We start from the raw sequence: 12,321 nt of genomic DNA, 5'->3' as shown, positions 1-12,321 counted from the left end.
GCAACAAATGTGTGTATATATTTAGTAGTCTTTGCATGCTTTTTGGCCTTACTATGTGTAGAAATACAACATCATCAGGATATAAGGTAATATGATCCTGAAGCTTTGATTCATGGCTTTTCATAATGACAAGGGTGTCAGCATGGGACTGCCTAATAGTAGAGGAATACTGCCAGATTGATTCTATATTGAAATATGTATCTTATCATTTCTCTCTCCAAAAAAGAAAAGATATTTCATGTTTACTTTGTCATCCTCTAACTCTTTAATGTGAGGAAATGTGAGCAAAGTTTTTCCAATATTTCATGACTAACACTTTGTCATTTTGATAAAGGTCTTTGAGGTTAGTCATACTTTTTGAAGAAAAATGAAAAGGTGCTAAGTTGTCAATGATTTGTTTGAGTAGTTCACAGACTTCTTGTAGCTGTTGTGCTTCAAATAAAATAATAGGATTATTTAGTTTGGAAAAGATGTTAAACATCATGGAGTTCAGCTACTGACCTATCTCTGCTAAGTCCATCACTAAACCATACCCACAAGTGCCACATCTATGTCTAAATATATAATTGTATCTCCTGAGGCTTGCATGTTGGTGCTCTAAGGGACAACAATTGCACCATGAAGTTTGTGATATGTATACTAATGTCAGTTGTAGTTTATTTCTATGCTTTGTCTAGAGGCTTCTTCTGATAAATACTTAACCATTTATTTGGGAATGTCTGAGCCATAAACAACTGATAAATTATGATTGTTAAGTATATATTAGAAGATTGTCAGTAGGCTGGAACCAGTGCAGTGTTTACTGGAGGGAGGTCCCATGTTCACTGGAGCAAATGGGAGAGGACAATAGGGCATCAGACACACTGGAAACTGCGAACAACAGCATTCCCAAAAAGGCATGCTGACAGCAACTGAAACTTCAAATCAGTATATATTCCCTCTTATTTGAGAAGTCTAATACCTGCAGTTAGGTTGGTGAGGTTGTTGTTGGTGTTTGTGTCTTCAGGCACCAGCCTGCTCTTTGGCCTAGGGAATCACTGGCCTTTCCCTGTCCCGAATAATAGATGAGTGCATGTATGGCAAAAGTGACTGAGTGGGTCCCAAAACCAGCTTTTCAGAAATATTTTTTTTTTTTTTACAGATGCACAAATACTTTTGCATAATAAATATTCCTTCCATTTTTTTCTCTGTGACCTATTTCTAAACAGTTTTAATTCATTGTATCTTCTGACAAAAAAAAAAAAAAAAGTAGAATTATTCTTTTGTGGTTCATTGAAAAAAAACATACAAAGTAGAGTGAAAATATTTTATTTTGATAATCTATATTTTAGTTTTAAAGTATGCAGTTTTATAGTTGCATAAATATAAGAAAATATTTGAGTGTTTGTGTACATGTGCTTACCCTCTCTCATGGTGCTGCTTTGTTCTGCTGTCAAAACCCACTTTGATTCATTGTGTGAACTACATGGATGATCTGTTCCCTGATGATGTTTCCAGATGATCTGAGTCACATACAAAATATTCTCAGAGGCTTTCTTTATACATTCATTAAAAATTCCAGGTAGAATCCATTGTATTTAATAACTCTGAAAAGGGTGCCTTTTCCCCTAGTCTCTCTATAAACTTGTCTTCCTCTGGTGCATAGCTCTGGATAAAAAGCCAACATTTTACTCTTAATTTTTCAAAGGAATATATAAGCTACATATGTTTTAAGTGTGCAAGTCAATACAGCTATTGTCATAGGTTTCCTGAGGTTCTTAAAACTTCTTTAAACCCTTAGATTCTTAATCCTATTTTTCATAAATTGTGAAGCTGGCATTATTTTTATTATGTTGAATATTCTCAAGTCCCTCTGCACAGCCTGTTAAATAATGTGTGTGTGATTAACCTAACCACAGATGTAGCTTTAAGATTGATGTAAATCAATGAACTCAGAAAAAATTTTGGTTTATATCAGTGTTCTCTCTAGTACAAGGCAAAGGCTGAAGAGGAAACCATGCTTTCTAAAGTGAATACAGCATGATGTAGAAGTGAATAAAACGTATCTCCTGAAGTGGTTTAGGTGAGGGTACACGTTCTAGATCAGGATGCTATAAATTTGTTAAGATCATGGCTTTCTATGTATCCCTTATCAACCTATAATCTCCTGATTGTTGCCTGTTTTTCAACAGCTGAGGAACAGTAATCCACACTTGCTTATCTCTCTTAATCACAGCCTCATGGTGCTATAGCTCCCTGAGCCTTTAATTCCCTCTTAGAGGCGTAACAGAGTGGAAAGTAAACAAAGACGAATTTGCAACCTTCAACATTGCTAATTTGCTCTGATGTCAGAATATTTAAACAGGCAAGGACTTGGGAATTATTTGATCACAACTGATTTTAATCTAATGCATGTGAAAAGGCTGAGTCTGGGAAGGTAGTGCAAAATGACAGGCGTCCCGAGAGAGGTTGACTGAAGGTTTCTTCTTTAAACAACAATAGCTCCATCATTTTTAAACTCTGGGTCCTTTGCTCTGACTGTGTATTTTTGTTTGCATTTTTAATGAAACTTTCTGAATATGATATTGGTTTTCTTGAAAATTCCTCATTTGCTTCCCAGTTGATAGGTGTCAGAAGCCCAATCTTTAGGCTTGTTACAGTGTCTGTTCACTGCTTAGTGGGTGGGAGAGATAAAGATCCCTATCTAAAAAGCTTTGTCTCTCTACGTTTTTGTACCATCTTGACAGCCTAATGTATCCTTCGTACTTTCATATGTAAAATGATTGATAACTTGATCTTCAAATTATTTTAAATTACACAGTTGATGTTTATGCATGTATATATGTGTACATACTTGCTGGATAAGAAAGGATGTTATCTTGTGTTATCTATTATGTGCACACTTCATCTACCATAGAGGTGATGGGCTTACACATGCATACACATTATCATACACATATAGTCATCTTTCCTCAGAGCAGATAGCTATATGCCATTACCTGAAATAGACTGGATAAAAATATGCAAGACAAGGTAGTGTTCTTTTTTTTTTCCTACATTTTCTTCAATTTCCCTTCATATGGTCTTAATTGTTTGTTCAATGCACGTGTAATCACTTATTTTTTTGTTGTTTACAAAATGGTTAATGCAGCGTACATAGTATTACTAGGACAAATGTCTGATGCTCTCTTAATTGTTATATATTGTTCTGTTTATATCTGTTCTGGTTGAATGACTTGTGTTTCTGAAGCATGTCTGATGATGATTTCTTCTTTTCTTCTTAGTATGTGTCATTTGGGGTATTCCAGGGAGAGACGTGTCTGGGAAGCCAGCCTTTTGCAGTCACTCTGCACTGAGATTACAGCGCTGGGCTATTTGTGTTTCTCCTCATCCCTGTTTCTCTCTGTCTCTCACTCTCTCCAGCTGGTGTAAATGACTGCTGCTGCCTCCCAGAGCAAGATAACCTGCTCAGTCAGCTGGAGCCCCCTGCGGACAGCTGTCTCGCTTGTAGCTGATGGAAAACTGCTATAAGCGCTGAATGGAAGAGCGCGGAGCAGCGGCCAGCCCAGCGCGAGGAGCTGCTGCCGCAGCAGCGAGAGCGAGCGAGGACTCTATTGTTCCCTGGTGTTAAACAGTTTTTCCTTCCCGACTGCCATGCACAGCGGCGGGAGAGAGGTTCCCGGTCCCTTTCTCCCCGCGAAGAAATTCTGAAGAGGGGAGGATCGTTTGAGGAAGGCTTGGTGGCGGTGCTGCGGGTTTTGGGCGCCGCAGCGGGCTGCTGGAGGATGGGGCTGAGCCGGGGGAGCGCTTCTCCCGGCCGTGGTCCGGGGGTTCCTGCCGTGCCCGCTCGCTGCCTGGGAACCCTCGTGCTTCTGCTGCTGCTGGGGATCCGGGACGTTCGTGCACAAAGTGAATTTCAAACTTCGTCAGTCTATTTGTGGAAGACGGGTAAGTCAGGGTGCTGTGATAACACAGCAGCAGCGTGTTGAATTTTTGTTGTAAGTAATAACCTTTTTGTGTGCTTTGTGTACGTGGAGGGAGAAAGTTAATCTAAATAACTAATGTTTACTGGCAGGATTATAGGGGGAAAATAGGTCATCTTACAGGATTCCAAGGCAAACATCACAATTTAAAAACTCCACATTTGTGACAGTGTGGCAGTGTTACTGAGATCTTTTATATATTTTCTGTGTCTTCTGAGGTTTTTAGTTTTGTTTATTAGCTTTGTGTTGTACAGAGCTGATAAAGGTCAGAGCAGTAGTGCCTGTCTGGAATGAGAAGAAAAATTATTGCAATTAGAGTTAGCATCGTTAAAAGTGCTCTAAACATATATAATTTTCACAAAGAAAGATGTGATTCAGCACATCTAATCTTTGTGTCCTGTGCTGACATGTAATATATTCAGTGTCGTAATTGATGGGGAGTTGGGTTTGTTAAATTTAGGCTTATTCCACGGTATATAGGACACGTGAAAGCTAATGATGGATTAGGTGAAATAATCCAAGTGATGCCAGATCTCATAACCAAAGAGCCAAAGGCAAATAGGCTATGTGGATTCAGCACCACAGTAGATGGATAATTTCCCCTACTTTGATCCTAATGAGTTACGTGTCTGTTTTAAAGATTGCATAGTCATAACAGTGTTTCTACCTTAACTCTGCATTAAAAATCAGTGGGGAATTTTCCTGTGTCTATTAATATATTACATTAATTCAGGACTTAAGCAGTGATGAATAAGTGCATTTTAGTTGTCTTGACACAGTTGTAGCTCCTATGTAAGTAGAATCCAACTCTCATTTAGGAAATTTAAAAATTTCTGACTGGGAAATATTTCACATTAGCTTTGGCAGTTAGCTTCCTTTCCTGTATGTTGCCAGGAAAAAAAACAATTCAAAAAGTAGTAGATTTTTTTAAAAAGTGATTTTTCATTAAAGGATAATGCAATTATAAGAAATTGAAAATTAAAAATTTGTCTGAAAAATAACTTTGAGAAGACAGTCTCTTTCCTAGATGGAGGGACACTGCTTTCTGCCACAGAAGCAGATCAATTTACAATTACAGTGATATCCTGAATTTTTTAAGAGGCTCCATCTATCCAGCAGCTCAGAGAGGAGATTAAAAGGAAATTCATCTAAACAAGAAGACAAGCTTTCCAATAACACTAGAAAGAGAAGTCTGAAGAAGGGAAAATCCTTTGGAACTTTCGCTTCTGACTGCAAGATGGGTTACACAATGACAGTGACCTTTTTTCCTTTTAAACCATTGACAAATTAAAAACAATTTACAGTTCCATTACAAATCTGTAAACATTCAACACACACTTAAGAAGAGATGATATATGTGCACAGGTTTATGCAAAAGCATAATAATAATATAACATTATCATAAAGCATTTCATATTTACCCTAAATTGCTAGGTGTCAGCAGAATAAACTCCAGCATTTTATATCTCCATTTAACAGTGTAATGCATGGTATTTAAAAATGTTAAAATAGTAATATAGTTTGAGGATAATAATAATTCTAGTGAACTACTACTTAAGAACATGTGCAATCAGTTGCTATGGGCCTCACTTGCCCATAGTACACGTGCTCTGACACCAGGATGAAGGAAACTGTGTTGACTTTTGCCTTCTCCCTCTTTCTCCCTTCCTGGCAGACAGCCCTTAAGAAACTTTTGTGTAGGGCAGGTATGATCCAATTACTTTGCCTGATGAAGAGCTAGTTTTTCCCTTCATCTTTTCTTTTGTGACATCTCTTGTCTGTTTTGCTTACAATAAGAAATATTGCAGCCATAACATCAGTGATGAGATGGAAACATGATGAAAAACAAGTAATGAAAAACAAGAGTAAGGTCTTTTCAGATGATGAAAGACAAAATGCAGACACTGTATCTGTGTTTGGCTCAAAATTAAATTTTTACGCTCTTTTTCTTAGCTGTGTATTGAATTCTTTTGTTTTCCCCCCTCCAGTCATGGGAGGATCTAGAAAGTGAACTGGAAGAAGTGCTGGTCAGTGGTGTGAAGTGACATGTAGTATGGGATGTACAGAGTTCCGCTGAAGTATCGGAGAGAAAAGCAAAACTGAACAGTAGTGAGCTCATGCACTTCAGATGATATTTTCCATCTTCTTCTGTGAATGAGAGGTCAAGGGAATGTGTGGCTGAGACTTTGTCAAGGCAATCAGCTTGATTATATGCCTTTTGGGACCTCTTAGGTCCATTTTTGAGAACCATGCTATTGAATTTAGTCTGTCATCAGCTTTTCTAAGTGCTGTTCATGACTTCCATCTGTCTTGCTTTTATTTCTAAAGGTTTTTCAAATAATGTCTTGGTGTATGCTACTCTGTGTCTTCTATACTGCTTTACTGCATTATGTTTTCTTAAGGATGCCCTTGACAATAATCTGCAATGATTTTGAAGTTTGAGATGAGGCATGCTTTGTTTTATAGAATAATAGTTTCCTTTCTTTGGGTTTTTGTTTATGGGGTTTGAAGGGGTTGTTTTGTTGGAAAGAAGGGAGGAGTGTTCTAATTCAAATTTCAAGTGTTTCAATCCATGAAAGGCTCTCAGGGGACCTGATTTCCTGTTTACTACTATCCTCCTGTCTACTAACATAAAAATCTGAGTTTATTGCAATACTCAGTTTAACCATTTGGGGGTTAGCTATCTTTGATTCAATGTATACAATATTGTGAGTCATCTGCTTTGAGCAGGCAGGTTGAGCTAAAAGTTATCTCCAGAGGTCCCTTCTAATCTCCTGTGATATAGGCACCATCACTGAGTCGTTTTTACTTCTCCAGCTGAAACTGCTTTGAAGCTTTGGCTTTTGTTACTTTTTTTGATCTCTTGAAGGAATGGGTATTTGGTGTTCTGCTGCATTTAACAGACCTTCAGGGTTTTGAATGGGACTTAAATGAGCATAGTTGATTATAGGTACAAGTGATTAAACTAGGTTTCTCACCAAACTTTCTCATTCCATTATGTGCAGACTGGTGTATGTATTTTATTCAGTTACAAATACACAGCTGCTTCATTTTTTGTGGTCACTGGGAAAGTCATCTTGGTTTTTTAACATAAACTAAAGAGTGATGAAACAGCAAGATTCCCAGAGTTGAGTCATGGTGTGTATCTGCTTGATGAACTGAGCTTCGCAGCAGCGCTTTTAGCTACTCATGGAAGAGAAGGTGTGAAACTGGGGACTGGTGATTATATTGGTGTGGGGCTGACACAGACTGCCAAGTGTTGAACTATTTATGTTGAAAAGGTGTTTAATGACATGTTTTGTTCATGAGTAATTTCCTTTCTCTGATTTAACTGATTCCATTTGCAATGACCAGTTGTTAGCTTCAGGTTCTGCACTGCTGCTGCATTGAACTTCTGTGAATTTCTCAAAATACATTTTTATTCTACCTTAACTTTTACAATTTGCTTTAGAATTTTGCTGGATATTATTGAATTTGATCTGAAGGGGAGTTCTCAAGAATGGAGCTCTTCTCAGTGTTGCCACACAGTAAAACAAGAGGCAATGGACAGAAACTGATGCACAGGTAGTTCCATCTGAATACGAAGAGGAATTTCTTTACTGTGCAGGTGACCATACACTGGAACAGACTGTCCAGAGGGGCTGTGAAGCTTACCTCACTGGAGATATTTAAGAACTGTCTGGATGCAATCCTGTCCTGTGTGCTCTGGGATGACCATGTTTAGGTGGGGAGGTTGGACCAGATGACCCACTGTGGTCCCTTCCAGCCTCACCCATTCTGTGATTTTCATATTCAAAGACACCTTATAATCTTGTGATACTGCCCACCATGGGCTAAGTTGTCGTTGTATCTGTAAGTTTTGCAGTGAGCCATGTGATTCCTAAATGAAGGCACCCATGAAGTTTTCACTTTTTTCCCTATACATGAAGATGCCTATTTTTCTTAGTCTATGTCATCATGCAGGACATATATTTACCATTCCTTTACACAACTGACTTGCCCCATCACAAGTCTCTTTTACTTCTTTCTACCCTCTCCTTCATATGTTTTTATTAAATGAATTCACATGCTGATCTGTGATGTGCTGTCCGTGTTGGTTGTAATGCCTTCCTACAATTACTAATATATATATATATATGTATGTAATATACATAATATATATAATATATATTATATGTTGATTAATTACTGAAGAATTCACAAAATCAGCAAAGTTTGATGACATTAAAACAGCTTGAAGTAGTGCACATTACACCTTTGAGGTGGAAGATGCAGCATTGGTTAATATCGTGGTAACAAAAGAAGTTATAAGAAAAAACAATCCAGGAGGCAATGCCTTTTCCATTGCTGTCTGTTTTAAAGACTTGATTATATCTCAGATAGTACAGATAAAAGATAGCTTTACAGAATTATTTGAGATATCTGCGAATGTTGATACCAAGACTTAGCCTTTGGTATAACAATTGCAGTTGGACATTTCCCCTTCTTTTTAACAAGGGTAGAACTTGAAATAGCCTTTCTGTGGATAAGAGGGCTTTTTTAAAATTAAAGTGGAAAAAGGAAAAAAGCATTGTTTCCTGAAGAGAGCAATGAAGTATCTATATTTTCCTGCTTATGTTGTGTCTCCTAGATGAGAATTGGTCCTTAGATAATAACTTGCTCAACCTTTGATACAGTCAAGAATCAGAGGAAAGGCATGTGTGTAGGCAACATACAGAAGATCATAGGTACTTTTGGAGTAGTGGAGGCCTCGAGTGAAGCCAGGGGGGCAGGCAGTTTCCACTGGGGCCAGAGGGGTGTTGCAAACTCTGCAGGCAAGAGCTCTTCTTAATCACTTTCTGATCTTTTTCAGGCAACGACATATGTATGTGATTTATCCTTGTTCCATTGCCTTGGCAGGAGGGCTATGCAAAGGCCTCCTAGTTCCAGAGACTATAAATGAATGTTTCCTGTTTCAAGGTGTTACTTTGAGATCTTGCAACCAAATCACACTTCATGCTTGATACGAACTTGGGTCTCAATACTCTTCTGATTTTCAACCTCTTGGTTTTCTACTTATCCCCAGAGAGCAACAAATACAACATCTGTACCAGTGTATCCCTGTCAGGTTTTACATTCTAAGGGCCAAATCTAGTTTAAAAATAGTTTGGTTCCACAAGTGGAATTTTCGACAGTTCTGAAATTCCTCTTCTAACATTTTTGGTACCTAAAACCCATAAAATCACCAAATAAAATGTCTATTTTATTTTCCCTCTGTATGACCCTAGGACTGTCCTATTTTCACTGCACTGAGTGTTCCTATCTCGTATTAATGCCTGAGGAGAACAGAAGTCCTTCCTAGGACTGGCAATCCAGCAGGCATTTCAAAATATACCTAAATACATACTGACAGGAATTATCAAAAGGGAAGAGAGAGAGAGAAAAAAATTACCTAACCAAACCTCTGATTAAAGTACTTGCCTTTCAAGGGCTGTATCATCTTGTCTGTTGGAACGGTTCCATTACATAGGTGAAACACCCACCCCCTTAATTTGTTATAGTATTTCTTTTTTTTTTTTTTTAATTTTTTAAAATTTTTTGGGGGGGGCTTGTTTGTTTTTAAAACCTGAGTAAAGACTTCTTGCAGTAATTGCACCTTGAGACTGAAGACCGATAAGCCTGTGTCAGTAACTAGGAAACTCCTAATTTTAAAGAGATTATGAAGGAATGATCTGAAGAGGAGGATTAGATGCTAGGGGAAATGCTAAATGAGAAAAAGATGTTTTATCTCGAGGCCTAGCTGTCAGGAAGGGAATTCACATATGATGATGAAAGAGGGCAGTGAGGACCTCTTCAAGGGAACATAAAGCCCTAGTTATGGCATGGTGAACTTCAGCTGGTGCCTGCATATCCGTGAGGAGAGAGGTCTGTCAAGATTTTTAAACTATTATTGATTGTAAAAGGTGTTTTTGTGGATTCATCTTTTTAATTCTCTGGCCTTCAGTTACAGAAGAAGATAAAAGGAATATTAAGAAAAACTGTATTTCATCACATTTCAAAGAATAAAAAATTATTCAAACAAAATGTGCTAAAGAAATATTACTGCTAAATATACATGATCCTCCAGGTTGGAATCTGATTAAGTGTTGGTTACACATACACTGCATAAATTCATATTAATTAGAATTTATCACTTTTATTACATTCTGTTATGTGCATCTAAGCAACCACACTCTTTGCTGTCGTCTCCCAGTTAAATCTGATTTTATGAAGTCAATTTGGGCTTGTCTATCTGGGTCTTGAATAAGGACATATTCATTTTCATTAGGCATGTTCATCACTGTTGCTCTTTGCCCTCATTTATAAAATATCCTTTCAGATATTTTATTCAAAAGAAATTTTGCAAAGCATGTATTATGTCTTTGATTAATGCTAAAGACTTGTAGTACAGCCTGGCAACAGAATATTTGGCAGAGATGCAGAAAATGGTTTCTTTAAAGAAATTATTTATAAATGTTGTTTAGTATTCAGTCCTTAATTAACAAAATCAAAGTAAATATTTAAATGTTTGGATAAAATTATTGTGCTGTGAAATTCTTTTTCTTATACATGTACTTTGTCATATTTGAAGTAGAGAAATAGAAAAGTATGGCTCTATAAACCTCTAGTTAAGATAAACACGTACTATATGCTAGGGTAATGGTTGATTTCACTTGGATGATTGCATTTTGAAGCTGTCAGAAAAGTTGAAAATGGTAGCTGGTAATGTTGAACTGGTAGCAGAGAATGTCTGGATTGTTTTTAGCAAGTGCCCTCAAGTGCTTATGCTAACTGGATCAGCTCAATCCCTCAGCTCATAGAGATGCTGGGATAGAAGAATGCCTCAAAAGCTATGGGTTTTTTTCTGCAGGCTGGGATCCAGTGTTGAATTAATTCAGGTTTTTTAATACCTTAAAGACAAGGGTTTAACTTTACAGTTCCCTATTTCACTTGATGTCACTTTTTATCCTGCATATCCACTGAGTTCTTCAGATAACAGAAGTGTGTATCTTTTAACACAATAACTCCAGATTTAATAGAAAACCCAATTCCCATAATAGAAAGTATAGTGGTATCAAAGATAAGTAAGAATCAATATTTTGAGTTAAAATTTTCTATGATATAAATTAAATTATGCATTAAACTTTGTACTGCAAGTAATTTCTGGGGTAAAGGAAAATATATATCTTTATCCTGTTTATTGAAGTTTACATCCTGGATTCACATGTCTTTTCTTCTTTTTCTTCTATTCTCCTGTGGTCTCTTCAAAAGCAAGTCCTCTCTTTGGAACAGGGCAGAAAGACACCTTTTCTGGATGCATGTCCAGAAAAATCTCTGTTTCTCTTTCATAGACTAGTGAAACTGGAAAAAGTGGTGGGTTCCTTAGGTGGGTAGAGATATGTTAAAATTCTTGGTAACAGAAGTTTAAGATCTGGTGGGTTTGTGTAGCACATCGGAGATGGCAGTGGGCTGACAGAGCCCACAGTGGGAGGCAGCAATAGCATTGGCCTAGGTTCTATTTATGGATTCTTCTTTCTTCTTATGTCTGTTTCTGTCTAGTAAGGCAGAAAAAAATATATGGAGTTATGAAAGTAATGGAACAATTACAAGAGAGAACCATATAGAGAAATCCTAAAAATTCATATTATTGGGTAAAAGATTTCCTAAATAACCACAATTAAAATAACTGTGCTATGTAGATATTAAAACTTAGTCAAATGAAAGTTAATGCAAGCACTTTTGTTACTGCTAGCACAAATTATTCTCCCCTAGGAAATCCCATTGTTTACCATTTTCATATAAGTGCTGTACAGTGTTAAACTTATCAGTGTCTGGGATTTCAAACAAAATCCAGCAGTCATTTATTGTAGCAATCAGCACGTTCTCAGCATTAATTAGCGCTGTGATTTTTGGTGCTGCTGACATTGCTCAAAGTCATCAGTAGACCACAGAAGCTGGAGGTTTTTAAATGGCTTTCTGTACTTTGTGAGCATTGCCAAGACTGTTTTGGCAATTTCATGTCTGTGGAATAGGGAAGGAAAATCTGGTGTGTTTGCATGGATTCAGGGGAGGAGTGCCATGAGATGCAGGCCTTAGCTGAGTGGTTCAAGTGGAAGTTTCTTGTGTGATCCCTTGTGAATGATGCTGCTAGAAAGCAAGCTTTCCAATGTTCAAATACCAGAAAGAGATTTCCATAGATACTTTGAGTAGGAAAGAGATTGTGTGACCATTCCTCACAGTGTGTACTGTATAAAGTTTGAGGGTATTAATTGGAAAGGGTTTCTGATGTAGTAGACAAACATTTTAAGATTAATGACATCCACTAATCCAATGAGAAATT

The 12,321-nt window shown here is 37.3% G+C and overlaps 1 protein-coding gene across 1 annotated transcript in view; it reads left to right on the top strand.

The window, feature by feature from the left end:
- THSD7A (thrombospondin type 1 domain containing 7A) overlaps window positions 1-12,321 on the top strand; it is a 267,166-nt gene that overhangs the window by 72,670 nt on the left and 182,175 nt on the right. Inside the window, exon 4 of the mRNA XM_030264733.4 lies at window positions 3,403-3,927. Coding sequence (XP_030120593.3) covers window positions 3,765-3,927 — 163 coding nt within the window. The 5' untranslated portion in view covers window positions 3,403-3,764. The remainder of the gene's footprint in view (window positions 1-3,402; window positions 3,928-12,321) is intronic.

Source organism: Taeniopygia guttata, chromosome 2 (genome assembly GCF_048771995.1).
Source record: "Taeniopygia guttata chromosome 2, bTaeGut7.mat, whole genome shotgun sequence".
NCBI classification, from domain to species: domain Eukaryota; kingdom Metazoa; phylum Chordata; class Aves; order Passeriformes; family Estrildidae; genus Taeniopygia; species Taeniopygia guttata.
This window is presented reverse-complemented; position numbering and strand designations above follow the sequence as displayed.